General features: G+C 46.5%; 1 protein-coding gene across 1 annotated transcript; it reads right to left on the bottom strand.

Moving 5' to 3' along the window:
* Positions 1-10,859: 10,859 nt before the first annotated feature.
* LOC117612080 (uncharacterized) lies at positions 10,860-15,804 on the bottom strand. Its single transcript, XM_076693142.1, has one exon. It carries the CDS (start codon positions 14,487-14,489, stop codon positions 10,860-10,862), a length of 3,630 nt encoding a protein of 1,209 aa, XP_076549257.1. The 5' UTR covers positions 14,490-15,804.
* Between the last annotated feature and the right edge of the window lie 9,432 nt (positions 15,805-25,236).

Here is a 25,236-nt window from a genome sequence, read left to right as displayed (position 1 = left end):
GCGTTAAATGAAATGTGTTTCGAACACTTACTTCACGTCATTCTGATGTTTTGTCATTTTTTTGCGTGCCTCTTCTTCTTGAGTAGAACTTGCGGGGCGCTTCCTTTGGCAAAAAAACTCTTTGAAACTTTGAGAGTACATATTTCACTTTTCACAATACAATCTCGCGAACGATGCGCTTGCGGTGATGGTCAATTTGGTTTTGCGTGTGCTTGAAACTTTAGCAAACCCCCTACCTTCTATAGTCACGAATTGCAGTGTCAGATTTGCTGCGTCAACAAAAAACTCATTTCCAAGACGTAGAAAAAATCATTTCCAAGACGTAGAAAAAGTGGTCTTCCGATAAGAACAAACAGTTCAAGGTCACGGAGAGTGTTATATTTCTGCCGACGGTGGTGTAAAATTTCAGTTCAAGGTCATGGGGTGGGGGTGGGGGTTGTCATGGGGTGTCAAATTTCAGTTCAAGGTCAGGACGTATCATATTTCTGCTGACGGTGGCGTCTAATTTTAGTTCAAGGTCATGGGGTGGGGTGGAGGGGTGGGTTATGGGGTGGGTGCGGGTGGGGGGAGGGGTGGTTATGGGGTGGGGGTTGTCGAGGACGTATCATATTTCTGCTGACAGTGGTGTCAAATTTCAGTTCAAGGTCATGGGGGTGGGGAGAGGGGAGGGGAGGGGTGGCTATGGGGTGGAGGTTGTCGAGGACGTATCATATTTCTGCTGACGGTGGTGTCAAATTTCAGTTCAAGGTCATGGGGTGGGGAGAGGGGGCGGGGAGGGGGTATTATATTTCTGCTGATGGTGTCAAATTACTGCTGAGTCAGCAAAAAAAATGCTGACGCCAGTGATTTAGAATCCGCATAGAACAACTACTTGCACTGTATCGTACCCAAATAGCACATTTCCGTCGAGAGTTTGACGATATCAGTGACGGTTTAACAACTACAGCCAGATTTGACACATTTCTCGCTGTTAACGCACTTCCTTGAACGATTTTGCTCCGGCTTGTGCTGTTCTGCACTATATCGGACCCAAATAGGACATTTCCGTCGCGAGTTTGACGATGTCAGTGTCGGTTTAACAATTACAGCCTGATTTGACATATTTCTCGCTGAAAACGCACTCCCTTGCACGATTTTGTTCCGGTTTGTATCGGTGTGCACTGTATCGTAACCAAATAGCACATTTCCGTCGAGAGTTTGACGATATCAGTGACGGTTTAACAAATACAGCCCGATTTGACCCATTTCTCGCTGTAAACGCACTTCCTTGCACGATTTTGCTTCGGTTTGTCTCGTTCTGCACTATATCGGACCCAAATAGCCCATTTCCGTTGGGAGTTTCACGGTATCAGTGATGGTTTAACAATTACAGCCCGATTTAACACATTTCTCGCTTAAAACGCACTCCCTTGTGCGATTTTGCTCCGGTTTGTGTCGTTCTGACCTATATCGGACCCAAGTAGCACATTTCCGTCGACAGTTTGACGATGTCAGTGACGGTTCAACATTTACAGCCCGATTTGACCCATTTCTCGCGGAAATTGCACTTCCTTGCACGATTTTGCTCCGGTTTGTGTCGTTTTGCACTATTTCGGACCCAAATAGCCCATTTCCTTCGAGAGTTTGACGATATCAGTGACGGTTTAACAATTACAGCACGATTTGGCTCATTTCTCGCTGAAAGCGCACTCCCTTGTACGATTTTGCTCCGTGTTACGCGGCATGGCAGCTTTCACAAGTATATTGCACTAATTCGGAAAACACGATCGGTCACATTTAACATGGTTCTTAAAAACTACCCTAAGCTGGCCGGAGTGGTAGTTCATCACGTATTAATGAAATTACCACCCAGGGCTTAGAAGGTTCCAAACCATAAACTCAGAACATTCATTCCCACTGCCTAAACAAAGGCCCAAAAATTCTTCTCTTCCGGGTCTTAGACGGACCCTGTGTGAGGCATGTGTCTGCGCAGTCCAAAAGTCGGTCCCAGGCACCAACGGTCACCTTGACCATGAAACCATTCATTCATTTATTGCCTGGGGTACAACCGATCCTTCAAAACCAAATGGTTCCCATGTGCATCGCGGCTGTTAGGTTCGGCTGGTTCGCTGCAGCTCCTAGCTGACCGTTCTTGAGACCCGGGAGAGGGAAAATAGAAACTAGAGACAAAACATGAAACGCAGGGCACTTCTGGTCGATCCTCTGACCAGATCACTTCGTTCGTATTCTAAAGCCTCCGTTGAGACACCGATCAGTTGCTTCATAAGCATTCGTTAACTCGCAAATACGAACAACTGTTAACACTCGAGTCAGAGTAACTCATAATACCATTAAATCTTTGTGCAAGCATCAAACACATCTAAATATCACAAGCAGTCTATAATTAATTACAACCTCACCAACCCTATCTCCTTAATCGGTCGTAGGGTAGTTCGCGATTCGCAGCGTCGATAGAAATCGTAACGAGGATTTACGACCCTCGTTGACTGGGTTCTGAACGCAACCGTTAGTCTCGTCGTGAATGTGTACTCGAAAAACACTCCGGTTTGTGTCGTTCTGCACTATATCGCACCCAAATAGCCTATCTCCGTCGAGACTTTGACCATATCAGCGCCGGTTCAACAATTACAGCCCGATTTGACACATTTCTCGCTGAAAACGCACTCCCTTGCACGATTTTGCACCGGTTTGTGTCGCTCTGCACTATATCGTACCCGAATAGCACATTTCCGTCGAGAAATGACGATATCAGTGACGGTTCAACCATTACAGCCCGATTTGACCCATTTCTCGCTGAAAACGCGCTCCCTTGCACGATTTTGCTCCGGTTTGTGTTGTTCTGCACGATATCGGACCCAAATAGCATATTTCCGTCGAGACTTTGACGATATCAGCGACGGTTCTACAACTACAGCCCGATTTGACACATTTTTCGCTGAAAACGCACTACCTTGCTCGATTTTGCTCCGGTTTGTGTCGTTTTACACTATTTCGGACCCAAATAGCACATTTCCGTCGAGAGTTAGACAATATCAGTGACGGTTCAACAATTACAGCCCGATTTGACCCATTTCTCGCTGAAAACGCACTCCCTTGCACGACTTTGCTCCGGTTTGCGTCGTTTTGCACTCTATCGGACCAAAATAGCACATTTCCAGCGAGAGTTTGACGATATCAGTGACGGTTTAACAATTACAGCCCGATTTGACTCATTTCTCGCTGAAAACGCACTCCCTTGCACGATTTTGCTACGGTTTGTGTTGTTCTGCACTATTTCGGCCTGAAATGGCACATTTCCGTCGAGACTTTGACGATATCAGTGACCGTTTAACAATTACAGCCCGATTTGACCCATTTCTCGCTGTAAACGCACTTCCTTGCACGATTTTTCTTCGGTTTGTCTCATTCTGCACTATATCGGACCCAAATAGCGCATTTCCGTCACGAGTTTGACGATATCAGGGATGGTTGAACAATCACAGCCCGATTTGACCCATTTCTCGCTGAAAACGCACTCCCTTGTACGATTTTGCTCGGGTTTATGTTGTTCTGCACTATACCGCACCCAAATAGCACATCTCCGTCGAGACTTTGACGATATCAGCGACGGTTCAACAATTACAGCCCGATTTGACACATTTCTCGCTGAAAACGCACTCCCTTGCACGACTTTGCTCCGGTTTGTGTCGTTTTGCACTATTTCGGACCCAAATAGCACATTTCCGTCGAGTGTTTGACGATATCAGCGACGGTTTAACAATTACAGCCCGAATTGACACACTTCTCGCTGAAAACGCACTCCTTTGCAGGATTTTGCTCCGATTTGTGTCGTTCAGCACTATATCGTACCCAAATAGCACATTTCCGTCGAGAGTTTGACGATATCAGCGACGGTTCAACAACTACAGCCCGATTTGACCCATTTCTCGCTGAAAACGCACTCCCTTGTACGATTTTGCTCGGGTTTATGTTGTTCTGCACTATATCGCACCCAAATAGCACATTTCCGTCGAGAGTTTGACGATATCAACGACGGTACAACAATTACAGCCCGATTTGAACCATTTCTCGCTGAAAACGCACTCCCTTGCACGACTTTGCTCCGGTTTGTGTCGTTCTGACCGATATCGGACCCAAGTAGTACATTTCCGTCGAGAGTTTGACGATATCAGCGACGGTTCAACAATTACAGACCGATTTGACCCATTTCTCGCTGAAAACGCACTCCCTTGCACGATTTTGCTCCCGCTTGTGTCGTTCTGAGCTATATCGGAACCAAATAGCACATTTCCGTCGAGAGTTTGACGATATCAGCGAGGGTTCAACAATTACAGCCCGAATTGACGCATTTCTCGCTGAAAACGCATTCCTTGCACGATTTTGCTCCGATTTGTGTTGTTCTGCACTATATCGGTACCAATTAGCAAATTTCCGTCGTGACTTTGACGATATCAGTGACGGTTTGACAATTACAGCCCGATTTGACCCATTTCTCGCGGAAATCCCACTCCCTTGCACGATTTTGCTCCGGTTTGTGTCGTTCCGCACTATATCGTACCCAAATAGCACATTTCCGTCGAGAGTTTGACGATATCAGAGACGGTTTAACAATTACAGCCCGATTTGACCCATTTCTCGCTGAAAACGCACTCCCTTGCACGATTTTGCTACGGTTTGTGTTGTTCAGCACTATATCGGCCCCATATAGCACACCTCCGTCGGGAGTTTGACGATCTCAGCGACGGTTCAACAATCACAGCACGATTTGACCCATTTCTCGCGGTAAACGCACTCCCTTGCACGATTATGCTCCGGTTTGCGTCATTCTGCACTATATCGGACCCAAATAGCACATTTCCGTCGAGAGTTTGACGATATCAGTGACGGTTTAACAATTACACCCCGATTTGACACATTTCTCGCTGAAAACGCTCTCCCTTGCACGATTTTGCTCCGGTTTGTGTTGTTCTGCACTATATCGCACCCAAATAGCACATCTCCGTCGAGACTTTGTCGATATCAGTGACGGTTTGACAATTACAGCCCGATTTGACACACTTCTCGCTGAAAACGCAATCCCCTGCACGATTATGCTCCGGTTTGTATCGTTCTGCACTACATCGGAACCAAATAGCACATTTCGGTCGAGAGTTTTACGCTATCAGTGTCGGTTTAACAATTACAGCCTGATATGACCCATTTCTCGCTGAAAACGCACTCCCTTGCACGATTTTGTTCCGGTTTGTATTGGTCTGCACTATTTCGGCCTCAAATGGCACATTTCCGTCGAGACTTTGACGATATCAGTGACCGTTTAACAATTACAGCCCGATTTGACCCATTTCTCGCTGTAAACGCACTTCCTTGCACGATTTTGCTTCGGTTTGTCTCGTTCTGCACTATATCGGACCCAAATAGCACATTTCCGTCTCGAGTTTGACGATATCAGTGATGGTTGAACAATTACAGCCAGATTTGACCCATTTCTCGCTGAAAACGCACTCCCTTGCACGATTTTGCTTCGGTATGTGTCGTTCTGCACTATATCGTACCCATATAGCACATTTCCGTCGAGAGTTTGACGATATAAGTGACGGTTTAACAATTACAGCCCGATTTGACACATTTCTCGCTGAAAACGCTCTCCCTTGCACGATTTTGCTCCGGTTTGTATCGTTCTGCACTACATTGGACCCAAATAGATCATTTCCGTCGTGCGTTTGACGATATCAGTGTCGGTTTAACAATTACAGCTTGATATGACCCATTTCTCGCTGAAAACGCACTCCATTGCACGATTTTGTTCCGGTTTGTATCGGTCTTCACTGTATCGTACCCAAATAGCACATTTCCGTCGAGACTTTGACGATATCAGTGACGGTCTGACAATTTAGAGCCCGATTTGACACATTTCTCGCTGAAAACGCACTCCCCTGCACGATTTTGCCCCGCTTTGTGTCGTTCTGCACTATATCGGACACAAACACCACATTTCCGTCGAGACCTTGACGATATCAGTGACGGTTTGACAATTACAGCCCGATTTGACACATTTCTCGGTGAAAACGCACTCCCCTGCACGATTTTGCTCCGGTTTGTATCGTTCTGCACTATATCGGACCCAAATAGCACATTTCCGTCGAGAGTTTGACGATATCAGTGACGGTTTAACAATTACAGCCCGAATTGACCCATTTCTCGCTGAAAACGCACTTCCTTGCACGATTTTGCTCCGGTTTGTGTCGTTTTGCACTATTTCGGACCCAAATAGCACATTTCCGTCGAGTGTTTGACGATATCAGCGACGGTTTAACAATTACAGCCCGATTTGACCCATTTCTCGCTGAAAACGCACACCCTTGCACGATTTTGCTGCGGTTTGAGTCGTTCTGCACTATATCGTACCCAAATAGCACATTTCCGTCGAGAGTTTGACGATATCAGTGACGGTTTAACAATTACAGCCCGATTTAACACATTTCTCGCTGTAAACGCACTTCCTTGAACGATTTTGCTCCGGTTTGTGTTGTTCTGCACTGTATCGTACCCAAATAGCACATTTCCGTCGAGAGTTTGACGATATCAGTGACGGTTTAACAATTGCAGCCCGATTTGACCCTTTTCTCACTGAAAACGCACTCCCTTGCACGATTTTGCTTCGGTTTGTGTCGTTCTACACCAGATCGTATCCAAATAGCACATTTCCGTCGAGAGTTTGACGATATCAGCGACGGTTCAACAATCACAGCCCGATTTGACCCCTTTCTCGCTGAAGACGCACTCCGTTGCACGATTTTGCTCCGGTTTGTGTTGTTCCGCACTATATCGTACCCAAATAGCACGCTTCCGTCGAGAGTTGGACGATATCAGTGACGGTTTAACAATTACAGCCCGATTTAACACATTTCTCGCTGAAGACGCACTCCCTTGCACGATTTTGCTCCGGTTTGTGTTGTTCTGAACCATATCGTACCCAAATAGCACATTTCCGTCGAGACTTTGACGATATCAGCAGCGGTTCAACAATTACAGCCCGATTTGACGCATTTCTCACTGAAAACGCACTCCCTTGCACGATTTTGCTCCGGTTTGAGTTGTTCTGCACTATATCGTACCCAAACAGCTCATTTCTGTCGAGAGTTTGACGATATCAGCGACGGTTCAACAATTACAGCCCGATTTGAACCATTTCTCGCTGTAAACGCACTTCCTTGAACGATTTTGCTCCGGTTTGTGTTGTTCTGCACTATATCGGACCCAAATAGCACATTTCCGTCGAGACTTTGACGATATCAGTGACGGTTTAACAATTACAGCCCGATTTGACACATTTCTCGCTGAAAACGCACTCCCTTGCACGATTTTGCTCCGGTTTTTGTTGTTCTGCTCTATATCGGACCCAAAGAGCACATTTCCGTCGACAGGTTGACGATACCAGTGACGGTTGAACAATTGCAGCCCGATTTGACCCATTTCTCGCTGAAAACGCACTCCCTTGCACGATTTTGCTCCGGTTTGTGTCGTTCTGCACTATATCGGACCCAAATAGCACATTTCTGTCGAGAGCTTGACGATATCAGCGGCGGTTCAACAATTACGGCGCGATTTGACGCGTTTCTCACTGAAAACGCACTCCCTTGCACGATTTTGCCCCGGTTTGTGTTATTCTGCACTACTTTGGACCCATATAGCACATTTCCGTCGAGACTTTGACGATATCAGCGACGGTTTAACAATTACAGCCCGATTTGGCCCATTTCTCGCTGAAAACGCACTCCCTTGCAAGATTTTGCTCCGTTGTGGGTCGTTTTGCACTACTTCGGACCCAAATAGCACATTTGCATCGAAAGTTTGATGATATCAACCACCGTTCAACAATTACAGCCCGATTTGACCCATTTCCCGCTGCAAACGCACTTCCTTGCACGATTTTGCTTCGGTTTGTCTCGTTCTGCACTATATCGGACACAAATAGGACATTTCCGTCGAGAGTTTGGCGATATCAGTGTCGGTTTAACAATTACAGCCCGATTTGACCCATCTCTCGCTGAAGACGCACTCCCTTGCACGAATTTGCTCCGGTTTGTGTTGTTCTGTACTATATCGTACCCAAATAGCACATTTCCGTCGAGAGTTTGACGATATCAGTGTCGGTTTAACAATTACAGCCTGATTTGACCCATTTGTCGCTGAAAACGCACTCCCATGGACGATTTTGTTCCGGTTTGTATCGTTCTGCACTGTATCGTACCCAAATAGCACATTTCCGTCGAGACTTTGACGATATCAGCAGCGGTTCAACAATTACAGCCCGATTTGACGCATTTCTCACCGAAAACGCACTCCCTTGCACGATTTTGCTCCGGTTTGAGTTGTTCTGCACTATATCGTACCCAAACAGCTCATTTCCGCCGAGGGTTTCACGATATCAGTGACGGTTCAACAATTACAGCCCGATTTGTCCCATTTCTCGCTGTAAACGCACTTCCTTGAACGATTTTGCCCCGGTTTGTGTTGTTCTGCACTATATCGGACCCAAATAGCACATTTCCGTCGAGACCTTGACGATATCAGTGACGGTTCAACAATTACAGCCCGATTTGACCCATTTCTCGTTGTAAACGCACTTCCTTGCACGATTTTGCTTCGGTTTGTCTCGTTCTGCACTATATCGGACGCAAATAGGACATTTCCGTCGAGAGTTTGACGATATCAGTGACGGTTTAACAATTACAGCCCGATTTGACACATTTCTCGCTGAAAACGCTCTCCCTTGCACGATTTTGCTCCGGTTTGTGTTGTTCTGCACTGTATCGCACCCAAATAGCACATCTCCGTCGAGACTTTGACGATATCAGCCACGGTTCAACTATTACAGCCCGATTTGACCCATTCCTCGCTGAAAACGCACACCCTTGCACGATTTTGCTGCGGTTTGAGTCGTTCTGCACTATATCGTACCCAAATAGCACATTTCCGTCGAGAGTTTGACGATATCAGTGACGGTTTAACAATTACAGCCCGATTTAACACATTTCTCGCTGTAAACGCACATCCTTGAACGATTTTGCTCCGGTTTGTGTTGTTCTGCACTATATCGGACCCAAATAGCACATTTCCGTCGAGACTTTGACGATATCAGTGACGGTTTAACAATTACAGCCCGATTTGACCCATTTCTCGCTGAAAACGCACCCCCTCGCACGATTTTGCACCGGTTTTTGTTGTTCTGCACTATATCGGAACCAAAGAGCACATTTCCGTCGAGAGGTTGACGATATCAGTGACGGTTGAACAATTGAAGCCCGATTTGACCCCTTTCTCGCTGAAAACGCACTCCGTTGCACGATTTTGCTCCGGTTTGTGTTGTTCCGCACCATATCGTACCCAAATAGCACGCTTCCGTCGAGAGTTTGACGATATCAGTGACGGTTTAACAATTACAGCCCGATTTGACCCATTTCTCGCTGAAAACGTACTCCCTTGCACGATTTTGCTCCGGGTTGTGTCGTTCTGCACTATATCATACCCAAATAGCACATTTCCGTCGAGAGTTTGACGATATCAGCGACGGTTCAACAATTACAGCCCGATTTGACGCATTTCTCGCTGAAAACGCAGTCACTTGCATGATTTTGCTCCGGTTTGTGTCGTTCTGCACTATATGATACCCAAATAGCACATTTCCGTCGAGGGTGTGACGATATCAGTGTCGGTTTGACAATTACAGCCCGATTTAACACATTTCCCGCTGAAAATGCACTCTGTTTTCACGTGCAGTGCGCGACAAGCTACGACCATAGGATGCGTTGAGAGCCGGGTCAACAGAGGTCGTAAGTCTCTGTTCGATGTTACACCGATAACTTCATTCACGCACGAACCTACGACCCTTTAAGGTGATAGGAGTAGTTGAGGGTGTGTCTTGATTTGACGTAATAAATGTAGTCAAGATAAAACTGATAATTTAATTATATAAACATGAAACGGATTATTGTTTAAATGGTTGAACAGTTAAATGGTTTTAATATTTGGAAGCTCAGAATTTGCGCGGGAAGATAACGTTTCCCTTGAGGAATGAGACGTTTTCCTCATGAAATCCAAAAACAGACTGATGAGACCGACTCCTTCAAGAACCTCTTGACTTTTCCAAATCGTGGGAGTCGGCCTCATCCCCTGATTGGTGACTATTTTCACCAATGACATGGTGGCCTTACTGACCCCAACCACCCCGAGCGTCCGAAACGCGGTCCGCGCGGAGTAAGGGTGTCAGTGGAGGTGGTAGGCGAAATCGCGCGCAACTCCGTCCGCGGAATGGAACCCCCGCTGGGCCTGGGTCCCGGAAACTGACACAGATGTTGGCCATCAGGTTCAGTCACAAGGCCCCTCGGAGATTCACGTCTATGGTACCTGCAAGGTCGCTGAAAATACGAAATTACTGCAAATAAATCAAAGGATTTACTCAACTGACCCCGCAGGCTTGCATACCATAAACGTGCCAGCGGTCTGCACCCCAGATGCCCCTCCGAGGACAAACCCGCCAGCCACTCGACGGACGGCTATTGTTAGATAGTATTCAAGCAATAAAAAATACAGAAAAATATAAATTTCGGAAACAGGGTCCCATGTACTCGTCACGGAACATCCTCCCCCCGTTGATTGGATACCGATCAAGATATACGTGATAATATGAGCCTGTTTGCTACTTAAGCTACAAAATACTAAATGACTTATTAATTAATTCTATGAAGTTTAAATGCTAATGATTATATAACCTAATAATATATATATTCACGTATGCAATTGATTAATATATGTTTAAATGTAAAGAATATCAAAATATATAATAAAGTCCGATGAATTCAATCATCGATTGGATTGACATTCGCTGTCGATGCTGGCTCTTCCGGCTCGTTGCTTCTTTCTTCGACCTGATAAGGCAAGGGTACCAGACGCTTCACGCTCCGATCTAGCTCACTCGCAGCCGTTTTAATTGTCACGGTGCGAATGATGCCGTCGGAACCCGGGTACGTTCTGTGCACCCTACCCAAGGCCCATTGCATGGGAGGTACATTGTCTTCCCTAAGAAGGACTAACGTGCCCTCTTTGATGGGATGTTCTCCTTTGCTCCATTTGGTACGTCTTGTGAGCTCATTTAAATACTCGCGATGCCAACGAGTCCAAAAGTGCTGCTTGATCCTCTGAATGAACTGCCAGCTCGAAAGACGATTTGGAGGCGTGTCTAAGTAGTCTCGCTCACGTAGACTCGTAAGCGAATCGCCAATCAGGAAATGACCGGGTGTTAACACTAGGAGGTCATTAGGGTCTGAAGACATGGGTGTTAATGGTCGGGAATTTAAAATTGACTCAATTTCAATAATCAAGGTATTAAAATCCTCGAAAGTGAATAGCTCAGTACCCGCGACGCGAAGGAGATGGTTTTTGAAGGACTTTACAGCTGCTTCCCATAAACCCCCAAAATGTGGTGCGCGTGGTGGTATGAAGCTCCACTCTATTGACCGTTGTGCGAGAAAGTTTTGTACCTTTGTATTATGTTCGTCCGATCTGATGAGTCGTTGAATTTCCTGTATTTCGTTATTTGCTCCAACGAAATTGGTTCCGTTATCTGAATGTATTTTAACGCAATACCCGCGTCGAGCAATGAATCTTCTGAGCGCTGCGATGAATGCTTCGCTGGTAAGATCACTCACCAACTCTAAATGAACTGCCTTAACTGCGAGGCAGACGAAGACCGCTACGTAAACCTTTATTCGCGTGCGATTACGATGACGGCGTTCCTTGATGTAAAAAGGGCCACAGTAATCTACCCCTACGTTAGTAAATGGCCGAGCTTCCGTTACCCTTGCTTCTGGCAATTCACCCATAATGTAATTGGTGGCCGGTGGTCGGGCCCGGAGACAACGGGTACAGGTGCGTAACGCCTTCCATACCTGGTTGCGACCGTCAATAGGCCAGAAACGGCGTCTAACGGCATATAATGTACCTTGAACCCCAGCATGCAGTTGAGCTCGGTGCTCGGCTTCAATGATGAGACCTGTGACACGTGCCTTTGGCAAAATTATAGGGTGACGTTGTGTAAAAGGCATTGAAGAATGCTTTAGCCGACCGCCAACTCGGACAATCCCGTCTTTATCTACGAATGGGGACAATCTTTGTAATTTTCCCGCGATTTCAGGGTTGGAACTTGACGATAAGCATCGCAATTCTTTGGAGAAATGTATCCGTTGCAGGAGTTTAATAATGACGTCACGAGCGTGCCTCAATTCTACCGGCGTTAGGGGACCCTTAATCATGTTGTCCCCTTTCCACCGAAGGCACCATGCGACTATCCTTTGCATTTTCTCCCACGAAGAGTAATCGTCAAGGATGTTAGTATCCAGAGGACTGACCTTTAAACAGGTTGCAGTCCTCTGCTCCGGAATGAAGTTGCACGGTACCAGATCTCTCGTTGGCCACGTGACTTCCTCATGCTTGAGCCATTCTGGCCCGTGATGCCAGATGGAAGGCTGCAAAAATTCTTCAGGATGTTGCCCGCGCGAGATAAGGTCTGCCGGGTTGTCTGTTGTCGGAACGTGACGCCAATCTCCTATATTGGTTCGCGCTTGAATTTCCGAAATCCGGTTGGCGACAAATGTTTTTAATGTATGCGGTGACGTTTGTAACCAATGAAGAACGACTGTTGAATCGGTCCAGAAAATGGTACGGTTGAGCTTTACATGTAGGGCTTTTTTAACGGTATTGTATAATGTCGTTAGGAGCAAGGCTCCGCAGAGTTCTAGTCGTGGAATACTCTGTGTTTTCAATGGTGCCACTTTAGATTTGGCTAATAAAAGTTCTACGGTCGTATTGTCATGCATATCCGATGAGCGAATGTAGATGCAGGCTCCATAAGCTTTTTCACTAGCGTCGCAGAAACCGTGTAATTCGATCCTGCTTGGTGTGTCGATCACGGTTCTCCTCCGGAAAACGGTGCTATTTAAGAGAGGAAGCTGCCTATGAAACTGTTTCCATTCTGTGTGGATGTCCATTGGTAAGGATTCATCCCAATCCACTTTGATGGTCCAAATTCTTTGGAGCAGCATCTTTGCAACAATAATGACCGGTCCGATAAGACCCAGTGGGTCGTAAATTTTGGCGATTTCTGACGTAATAAATCGCTTAGTAACGTATGAATTTGCGATCTGTGTTTTGACTTCATATGATATGGAGTCATTTGCAGAATCCCAAATTATTCCTAAAGTCTTCAGCGTTGATGATTCCCCGATACGAATCTTCCTGTTTATAGACTCTTCTGGGAGGTTTCGCAAAAGATCTTCATGGTTGGATGCCCACTGACGAATGTTGAGGGAAGCTAATTTTAGTAATTGCGTCAGATCTTCCCGCAATGACGCTGCCTCTTGCAATGTAGATGCCCCAGTCAACAGGTCGTCCACGTAAAAGTCGCGACGCAATATCTGGGCGGCACGAGGAAACCGATGACATTCATCCTGGGCCAATTGCGTAAGGCAGCGGATTGCCAGGTAGGGTGCCGCGGAAAGTCCGAAAGTGACCGTCCTTAGCTCGTACGTCTGAATTTCACGGCTCGCATCACGCCACAGGACGCGTTGATATTTTTGATCCTCGTCACGTACGAGAAATTGCCTATACATTTTCTCGATGTCACCGGTTATCACGTAACGGTGAACGCGAAATCGTAGAAGAATGTACAACAAGTCTTCCTGTATTCGTGGTCCTATATGCAGCGCGTCATTCAATGAGATGCCCGAGCTAGTAGCCGCGGAACCGTCGAACACCACGCGGAGTTTCGTGGTCTCGCTTGTGATCTTCGTGACTCCATGATGAGGCAGGTAATATCCATCGGATGGGCACTGAATGTTCGTGACCTTGGTCATGTGTCCAAGGTCAAGGTACTCCTGAATGACCGCGTGATATTCCCCCCTCAACGTGGCGTCTCGTTGCAGCTTTCGCTCGAGAGATTCCAAGCGTTTCAATGCTCTTGCTCTGGATTCTCCCAGCAACAACAACTTGTCATTAAAAGGCAATGCGACCACGTACCGTCCGTCGGAATTCCTCTTGACGTGTTGCTGAAAATGTTTCTCGCAGAATTTATCCGATTCTGAGAGAAGTTGTAGTTGAGGACCTTCTTCTATTTCCCAGAAGCGTGCGAGGTCGTGTTGTAGCGCGGTAGTCGCGTTGCAAGAAACAATTCGTGATTTTATTGGTTTTGGTGGACTCCCCCCTATGACCCATCCGAGTCTCGTCTTCTGTAGATATAAGTCGGGTCCATCAGGAGGAGAGAGATTGATCTGTCCGACGCTTACGAGCGACAATGCAGTTCCAGAGCCGAGTAACAGATCGATCGGTGCTGGACGGTGAAATTCTGGATCTGCTAAGTTGAGATTCTTCGGAATTTTAATATTCGAGCGGTCAATCTGTTGATCCGGAATCAATGACGCGATCTTTGGTATCATTAAGAACGTTAATGTGCGCTGATATTCATTAGTTTTAGAACGAATCGTAGCCGTGACTGTATGTTTCGCGACCGTAGTCAATGTATTGAGAGCCCCCACAGGAATATGACATGGTTTCCTCGAGATATCGAGCCTTTTCACGAGGTCTTCCGTTATGAAATTGTTCGTTGCACCTGTATCGATCAAGGTCCTACAGTTTACGGGTCGTTGATCCTTGTCGATTACATAGACTTGAGCGGTAACAAGAAGCTCATTGTCTATTGTGTTGACAACGAAAACATTTATACGACTCGTATCTTTGGGGGTCTCAGGTAGTTCTGGTCATTCGCCAGTGTCTACCTGCGTGTCTGCAGGTGTGCCTGCCGATGCGCCTGCCGATGTGCCTGCCGATGTGCTGAGCTTTGTCGGCGGGGTGGTTGTCGGGCGGTTGACAACCTGCGTCGGTAAATGCAGTAGCGTATGATGGTGCTTTTTGCATATGCGACACGAACCCTTTTTACAGAGTTCTAGATTGTGCTCGGCTCTTAAACAGTTTGAGCACAGCGAGGCCTTCCTGACAGCCGACAATCGTGCACCGACTGATAACGCGTGGAATTTTTCGCAGCGCCAAATACCGTGTTCATCCTGACAAATCGGGCATCGTGGATAATTCGCGGATGTCCCGCTTGGTTTTACCGTCTCACGGGAATTCTGTGTCTCATTCGCGCGAGTCGTGGTCACGAAAGCGTGGCTTCGCGAAGATTGTTTAACAATCGATTTTCCTGGTGGACCGCGGTTGTGTTGTCCGTCTGTTTGCGCTGGCTTTTGATGAGTCATGATTATGCAGTTTGCGCGTTTATCTAAAAATTCGAGCAAACTCGCAAAGGTCGGCATTTGCTTATCCTTTAAAGATAATTCCCACTGATACACGGTTTCAGTGCTTAACTTTGTGAGAATGATCGCTATAAGAATGCTATCCCAAGAAGACGTGTCGACCTCTAAATTTTTTAACGACCGCAAATTTTGGCGAACGGTATCGACGAGATCACCTAATGCCTCTGGCGAATCCCGCGTTATTTTCGGCAATCCGATTATCGCGTTACAATGCTTTAATAAGATTCTGCGTTTACAATCGAATTTCTCTTTTAATAATTCAATCGCATCTGCATAGTTAGAATCCGTTGTGCTTAACGATTGGATACACGCGGCGGCCTTCCCAGTGAGTGTTGATCGTAAATATTGTAATTTTTGAACAAGTGATAAATCTGCATTTTGATCAATCATTGAAGAAAAACTCTCAAAATACGATGCCCAATTCTCGATTTTCCCATCAAACGTTGGCAATCGCATCTCTGGTAATTTAATTGCCATCGGGGCCGTTACGGAGAGCGCGGAAGAGTCTGTGGTGATGCGTCGAGGGGGCATCCTAGGACGGTCTCCCTCGATGAGTGCATTCGCACTTGCGACCACCGCAATGTAATCTCCATGGATTTGGTAACGCCGCGGTACTTCGCTTTCGTCAGCCTCTTCCAGTTCCAGCTGAATAGCGTCGAAACGATCCCAGATTTCGTATAAATTCGTTAAATGTGCCCGTAAAAGTCCTAAATCGCGTTGCTCGGACTTTTTCGCGGTATCGAGGAGCTTTGAGAATGCGGTAATGTGCCCAACAATATTGCCGCGTTTACGTCGCAGGGTACTGAGATTAATGCCTTGCGAAGTGGATTGACTCGTGGATTGGTCTAACGCTTTAGGCATCGTGATAAGGAATAGTATGTAACAGGGACTTGGCGAAAACTAACGAGCCTACCTTTACGATGCGAGGTCGTTGCAGATTTCCACGGTGTCCTGTCCTCTGGATGCTGCTTGGATGTGGATGCTGCGCTCACGTTGAAGATCGTCCGAACTCCCTGGATGCGTGGGTGATCTGGCGATTGCTGCGTCACCCTCAAGCTGCACCCTTGTCCAACGTTGAATTAATATCCTTGGAGTGATCCTTTATTAAATGTCAGGATCTTATGTGTCAACCGGAACTCTACTGCGTGAGTTATTCGATTGCGTACTGTGAAAATTCACTTCCAAAGTTGCGAACAGTGCAGGCTGTGCACGTTTATTCATTCACAATAAGATTTGTTAATGTTTTGTATCAGGATAGCCTGAAGTAACACTGAGCTTGAGTATGTAAAATTCACATGTCACCAACATCCGGCTCGAAGGACCATAAAAAATGTTTTCACGTGCAGTGCGCGACAAGCTACGACCATAGGATGCGTTGAGAGCCGGGTCAACAGAGGTCGTAAGTCTCTGTTCGATGTTACACCGATAACTTCATTCACGCACGAACCTACGACCCTTTAAGGTGATAGGAGTAGTTGAGGGTGTGTCTTGATTTGACGTAATAAATGTAGTCAAGATAAAACTGATAATTTAATTATATAAACATGAAACGGATTATTGTTTAAATGGTTGAACAGTTAAATGGTTTTAATATTTGGAAGCTCAGAATTTGCGCGGGAAGATAACGTTTCCCTTGAGGAATGAGACGTTTTCCTCATGAAATCCAAAAACAGACTGATGAGACCGACTCCTTCAAGAACCTCTTGACTTTTCCAAATCGTGGGAGTCGGCCTCATCCCCTGATTGGTGACTATTTTCACCAATGACATGGTGGCCTTACTGACCCCAACCACCCCGAGCGTCCGAAACGCGGTCCGCGCGGAGTAAGGGTGTCAGTGGAGGTGGTAGGCGAAATCGCGCGCAACTCCGTCCGCGGAATGGAACCCCCGCTGGGCCTGGGTCCCGGAAACTGACACAGATGTTGGCCATCAGGTTCAGTCACAAGGCCCCTCGGAGATTCACGTCTATGGTACCTGCAAGGTCGCTGAAAATACGAAATTACTGCAAATAAATCAAAGGATTTACTCAACTGACCCCGCAGGCTTGCATACCATAAACGTGCCAGCGGTCTGCACCCCAGATGCCCCTCCGAGGACAAACCCGCCAGCCACTCGACGGACGGCTATTGTTAGATAGTATTCAAGCAATAAAAAATACAGAAAAATATAAATTTCGGAAACAGGGTCCCATGTACTCGTCACGGAACACACTCCCTTGCACGATTTTGCTCCGGTTTGTGTGGTTCTGCACTATATCGTACCCAAATAGCACATTTCCGTCGAGAGTTTGACGATATCAGCGACGGTTCAACAATTACAGCCCGATTTGGCCCATTTCTCGCTGAAAACGCACTTCCTTGAACGATTTTGCTCCGGTTTGTGTCGTTCTGCACTATATCGGACCCAAATAGCACATTTCTGTCGAGAGCTTGACGATATCAGCGGCGGTTCAACAATTACAGCGCGATTTGACGCGTTTCTCACTGAAAACGCACTCCCTTGCACGATTTTGCCCCGGTTTGTGTTATTCTGCACTACTTCGGTCCCATATAGCACATTTCCGTCGAGACTTTGACGATATCAGCGACGGTTTAACAACTACAGCCCGATTTGGCCCATTTCTCGCTGAAAACGCACTCCCTTGCACGATTTTGCTCCGTTGTGGGTCGTTTTGCACTACTTCGGACCCAAATAGCACATTTCCGTCGAGAGGTTGACGATATCAGTGACGGTTCAACAATTACAGCCCGATTTGTCCCATTTCTCGCTGTAAACGCACTTCCTTGAACGATTTTGCTCCGGTTTGTGTTGTTCTGCACTATATCGGGCCCAAATAGCACATTTCCGTCGAGACCTTGACGATATCAGTGACGGTTCAACAATTACAGCCCGATTTGACGCATTTCTCGCTGTAAACGCACTTCCTTGCACGATTTTGCTTCGGTTTGTCTCGTTCTGCACTATATCGGACGCAAATAGAACATTTCCGTCGAGAGCTTGACGATATCAGTGACGGTTTAGCAATTACAGCCCGATTTGACACATTTCTCGGTGAAAACGCTCTCCCTTACAAGATTTTGCTCCGGTTTGTGTTGTTCTGCACTGTATCGCACCCAAGTAGCACATCTCCGTCGAGACTTTGACGATATCAGCCACGGTTCAACAATTACAGCCCGATTTGACCCATTCCTCGCTGAAAACGCACACCCTTGCACGATTTTGCTGCGGTTTGAGTCGTTCTGCACTATATCGTACCCAAATAGTACATTTCCGTCGAGAGTTTGACGATATCAGTGACGGTTTAACAATTACAGCCCGATTTAACACATTTCTCGCTGTAAACGCACATCCTTGAACGATTTTGCTCCGGTTTGTGTTGTTCTGCACTATATCGGACCCAAATAGCACATTTCCGTCGAGACTTTGACGATATCAGTGACGGTTTAACAATTACAGCCCGATTTGACCCATTTCTCGCTGAAAACGCACCCCCTCGCACGATTTTGCACCGGTTTTTGTTGTTCTGCACTATATCGGACCCAAATAGCACACTTCCGTCGAGAGTTTGACGATATCAGCGACGGTTTAACAATTACAGCCCGATTTGAACCATTTCTCGCTGAAAACGCACTCCCTTGCACGATTTTGCTCCGGTTTGTGTTGTTCTGCGCTACATCGTACCCAAATAGCACATTTCCGTCGAGAGTTTGACGATATCAGTGTCGGTTTAACAATTACAGCCTGATTTGACCCATTTCTCGCTGAAACCGCACTCCCATGCACGATTTTGTCCCGGTTTGTATCGGTCTGCACTGTATCGTATCCAAATAGCACATTTCCGTCGAGACTTTGACGATATCAGCAGCGGTTCAACAATTACAGCCCGATTTGACGCATTTCTTGCTGTAAACGCACTTCCTTGAACGATTTTGCTCCGGTTTGTGTTGTTCTGCACTATATCGGACCCAAATAGCACATTTCCGTCGAGACTTTGACGATATCAGTGACGGTTTAACAATTACAGCCCGATCTGACACATTTCTCGCTGAAAACGCACTCCCTTGCACGATTTTGCTCCGGTTTTTGTTGTTCTGCTCTATATCGGACCCAAAGAGCACATTTCCGTCGACAGGTTGACGATACCAGTGACGGTTGAACAATTGCAGCCCGATTTGACCCATTTCTCGCTGAAAACGCACTCCCTTGCACGATTTTGCTCCGGTTTGTGTCGTTCTGCACTATATCGGACCCAAATAGCACATTTCTGTCGAGAGCTTGACGATATCAGCGGCGGTTCAACAATTACAGCGCGATATGACGCGTTTCTCACTGAAAACGCACTCCCTTGCACGATTTTGCCCCGGTTTGTGTTATTCTGCACTACTTTGGACCCATATAGCACATTTCCGTCGAGACTTTGACGATATCAGCGACGGTTTAACAATTACAGCCCGATTTGGCCCATTTCTCGCTGAAAACGCACTCCCTTGCAAGATTTTGCTCCGTTGTGGGTCGTTTTGCACTACTTCGGACCCAAATAGCACATTTGCGTCGAAAGTTTGATGATATCAGCCACCGTTCAACAATTACAGCCCGATTTGACCCATTTCCCGCTGCAAACGCACTTCCTTGCACGATTTTGCTTCGGTTTGTCTCGTTCTGCACTATATCGGACACAAATAGGACATTTCCGTCGAGAGTTTGGCGATATCAGTGTCGGTTTAACAATTACAGCCCGATTTGACCCATTTCTCGCTGAAGACGCACTCCCTTGCACGATTTTGCTCCGGTTTGTATTGTTCTGTACTATATCGTACCCAAATAGCACATTTCCGTCGAGAGTTTGACGATATCAGTGTCGGTTTAACAATTACAGCCTGATTTGACCCATTTGTCGCTGAAAACGCACTCCTATGGACGATTTTGTTCCGGTTTGTATCGTTCTGCACTGTATCGTACCCAAATAGCACATTTCCGTCGAGACTTTGACGATATCAGCAGCGGTTCAACAATTACAGCCCGATTTGACGCATTTCTCACCGAAAACGCACTCCCTTGCACGATTTTGCCCCGGTTTGTGTTATTCTGCACTATATGATACCCAAATAGCACATTTCCGTCGAGGGTGTGACGATATCAGTGTCGGTTTGACAATTACAGCCCGATTTAACACATTTCCCGCTGAAAATGCACTCCCTTGCACGATTTTGCTCCGGTTTGTGTGGTTCTGCACTATATCGTACCCAAATAGCACATTTCCGTCGAGAGTTTGACGATATCAGCGACGGTTCAACAATTACAGCCCGATTTGGCCCATTTCTCGCTGAAAACGCACTGCCTTGAACGATTTTGCTCCGGTTTGTGTCGTTCTGCACTATATCGGACCCAAATAGCACATTTCTGTCGAGAGCTTGACGATATCAGCGGCGGTTCAACAATTACAGCGCGATTTGACGCGTTTCTCACTGAAAACGCACTCCCTTGCACGATTTTGCCCCGGTTTGTGTTATTCTGCACTACTTCGGTCCCATATAGCACATTTCCGTCGAGACTTTGACGATATCAGCGACGGTTTAACAATTACAGCCCGATTTGGCCCATTTCTCGCTGAAAACGCACTCCCTTGCACGATTTTGCTCCGTTGTGGGTCGTTTTGCACTACTTCGGACCCAAATAGCACATTTCCGTCGAGAGGTTGACGATATCAGTGACGGTTCAACAATTACAGCCCGATTTGTCCCATTTCTCGCTGTAAACGCACTTCCTTGAACGATTTTGCTCCGGTTTGTGTTGTTCTGCACTATATCGGGCCCAAATAGCACATTTCCGTCGAGACCTTGACGATATCAGTGACGGTTCAACAATTACAGCCCGATTTGACGCATTTCTCGCTGTAAACGCACTTCCTTGCACGATTTTGCTTCGGTTTGTCTCGTTCTGCACTATATCGGACGCAAATAGAACATTTCCGTCGAGAGCTTGACGATATCAGTGACGGTTTAGCAATTACAGCCCGATTTGACACATTTCTCGGTGAAAACGCTCTCCCTTACAAGATTTTGCTCCGGTTTGTGTTGTTCTGCACTGTATCGCACCCAAGTAGCACATCTCCGTCGAGACTTTGACGACATCAGCGACGGTTCAACAATTACAGCCCCATTTGACACATTTCTCGCTGAAAACGCACTCCCTTGCACGATTATGCTCCGGTTTGTGTCGTTCTGCACTATATCGGACCCAAATAGCACACTTCCGTCGAGAGTTTGACGATATCAGCGACGGTTTAACAATTACAGCCCGATTTGAACCATTTCTCGCTGAAAACGCACTCCCTTGCACGATTTTGCTCCGGTTTGTGTTGTTCTGCGCTACATCGTACCCAAATAGCACATTTCCGTCGAGAGTTTGACGATATCAGTGTCGGTTTAACAATTACAGCCTGATTTGCCCCATTTCTCGCTGAAAACGCACTCCCATGCACGATTTTGTCCCGGTTTGTATCGGTCTGCACTGTATCGTATCCAAATAGCACATTTCCGTCGAGACTTTGACGATATCAGCAGCGGTTCAACAATTACAGCCCGATTTGACGCATTTCTTGCTGTAAACGCACTTCCTTGAACGATTTTGCTCCGGTTTGTGTTGTTCTGCACTATATCGGACCCAAATAGCACATTTCCGTCGAGACCTTGACGATATCAGTGACGGTTCAGCAATTACAGCCCGATTTGACCCATTTCTCGTTGTAAACGCACTTCCTTGCACGATTTTGCTTCGGTTTGTCTCGTTCTGCACTATATCGGACGCAAATAGGACATTTCCGTCGAGAGTTTGACGATATCAGTGACGGTTTAACAATTACAGCCCGATTTGACACATTTCTCGCTGAAAACGCTCTCCCTTGCACGATTTTGCTCCGATTTGTGTTGTTCTGCACTGTATCGCACCCAAATAGCACATCTCCGTCGAGACTTTGACGATATCAGCCACGGTTCAACAATTACAGCCCGATTTGACCCATTCCTCGCTGAAAACGCACACCCTTGCACGATTTTGCTGCGGTTTGAGTCGTTCTGCACTATATCGTACCCAAATAGCACATTTCCGTCGAGAGTTTGACGATATCAGTGACGGTTTAACAATTACAGCCCGATTTAACACATTTCTCGCTGTAAACGCACATCCTTGAACGATTTTGCTCCGGTTTGTGTTGTTCTGCACTATATCGGACCCAAATAGCACATTTCCGTCGAGACTTTGACGATATCAGTGACGGTTTAACAATTACAGCCCGATTTGACCCATTTCTCGCTGAAAACGCACCCCCTCGCACGATTTTGCACCGGTTTTTGTTGTTCTGCACTATATCGGAACCAAAGAGCACATTTCCGTCGAGAGGTTGACGATATCAGTGACGGTTGAACAATTGAAGCCCGATTTGACCCATTTCTCGCTGAAAACGCACTCCCTTGCACGATTTTGCTCCGGTTTGTGTCGTTCTGCACTATATCGGACACAAATAGCACATTTCTGTCGAGAGTTTGACGATATCAGCGACGGTTCAACAATTACAGCCCGATTTGAACCATTTCTCGCTGTAAACGCACTTCCTTGCACGATTTTGCTTCGGTTTGTCTCGTTCTGCACTATATCGGACCCAAATAGGACATTTCCGTCGAGAGCTTGACGATATCAGTGTCGGTTTAACAATTACAGCCCGATTTGACCCATTTCCCGCTGCAAACGCACTTCCTTGCACGATTTTGCTTCGGTTTGTCTCGTTCTGCACTATATCGGACCCAAATAGGACATTTCCGTCGAGAGTTTGACGATATCTGTGTCGGTTTAACAATTACAGCCCGATTTGACCCATTTCTCGCTGAAAACGCACTCCCTTGCACGATTTTGCTCCGCTTTGTGTCGCTCTGACCTATATCGGACCCAAATAGCACATTTCCGTCGAGAGTTTGACGATATCAGCGGCGGTTCAACAATTACAGCCCGAATTGGCCCATTTCTCACTGAAAACGCGCTCCCTTGCACGATTTTGCTCCGGTTTGTGTCGTTCTGCACTATGTCGTACCCAAATAGCACATTTCCGTCGAGTGTTTGACGATATCAGCGACGGTTCAACAATGACAGCCCGATTTGACCCATTTCTCGCTGAAAACGCACTCCCTTGCACGATTTTGCTTCGGTTTGTGTCGTTTTGACCTATATCGGACCCAAATAGCACATTTCCGTCGAGAGTTTGACGATATCAGCGAGGGTTCAACAATTACAGCCCGAATTGACCCATTTCTCGCTGAAAACCCACTCCCTCGCACGATTTTGCTCCGGTTTGTGTCGTTCTGCACTATATCGGGCCCAAATAGCACATTTCCGTCGAGACCTTGACGATATCAGTGACGGTTCAACAATTACAGCCCGATTTGACGCATTTCTCGCTGTAAACGCACTTCCTTGCACGATTTTGCTTCGGTTTGTCTCGTTCTGCACTATATCGGACGCAAATAGAACATTTCCGTCGAGAGCTTGACGATATCAGTGACGGTTTAGCAATTACAGCCCGATTTGACACATTTCTCGGTGAAAACGCTCTCCCTTACAAGATTTTGCTCCGGTTTGTGTTGTTCTGCACTGTATCGCACCCAAGTAGCACATCTCCGTCGAGACTTTGACGATATCAGCGACGGCTCAACAATTACAGCCCGATTTGACACATTTCTCGCTGAAAACGCACTCCCTTGCACGATTATGCTCCGGTTTGTGTCGTTCTGCACTATATCGGACCCAAATAGCACACTTCCGTCGAGAGTTTGACGATATCAGCGACGGTTTAACAATTACAGCCCGATTTGAACCATTTCTCGCTGAAAACGCACTCCCTTGCACGATTTTGCTCCGGTTTGTGTTGTTCTGCGCTACATCGTACCCAAATAGCACATTTCCGTCGAGAGTTTGACGATATCAGTGTCGGTTTAACAATTACAGCCTGATTTGACCCATTTCTCGCTGAAAACGCACTCCCATGCACGATTTTGTCCCGGTTTGTATCGGTCTGCACTGTATCGTATCCAAATAGCACATTTCCGTCGAGACTTTGACGATATCAGCAGCGGTTCAACAATTACAGCCCGATTTGACGCATTTCTTGCTGTAAACGCACTTCCTTGAACGATTTTGCTCCGGTTTGTGTTGTCCTGCACTATATCGGACCCAAATAGCACATTTCCGTCGAGACCTTGACGATATCAGTGACGGTTCAACAATTACAGCCCGATTTGACCCATTTCTCGTTGTAAACGCACTTCCTTGCACGATTTTGCTTCGGTTTGTCTCGTTCTGCACTATATCGGACGCAAATAGGACATTTCCGTCGAGAGTTTGACGATATCAGTGACGGTTTAACAATTACAGCCCGATTTGACACATTTCTCGCTGAAAACGCTCTCCCTTGCACGATTTTGCTCCGATTTGTGTTGTTCTGCACTGTATCGCACCCAAATAGCACATCTCCGTCGAGACTTTGACGATATCAGCCACGGTTCAACAATTACAGCCCGATTTGACCCATTCCTCGCTGAAAACGCACACCCTTGCACGATTTTGCTGCGGTTTGAGTCGTTCTGCACTATATCGTACCCAAATAGCACATTTCCGTCGAGAGTTTGACGATATCAGTGACGGTTTAACAATTACAGCCCGATTTAACACATTTCTCGCTGTAAACGCACATCCTTGAACGATTTTGCTCCGGTTTGTGTTGCTCTGCACTATATCGGACCCAAATAGCACATTTCCGTCGAGACTTTGACGATATCAGTGACGGTTTAACAATTACAGCCCGATTTGACCCATTTCTCGCTGAAAAC

This window comes from Osmia lignaria, unplaced genomic scaffold (genome assembly GCF_051020975.1).
Source record: "Osmia lignaria lignaria isolate PbOS001 unplaced genomic scaffold, iyOsmLign1 scaffold0112, whole genome shotgun sequence".
NCBI classification, from domain to species: domain Eukaryota; kingdom Metazoa; phylum Arthropoda; class Insecta; order Hymenoptera; family Megachilidae; genus Osmia; species Osmia lignaria.
The sequence above is the reverse complement of the archived record's forward strand: the minus strand, read 5'-3'. Positions and strand labels throughout refer to the sequence as shown.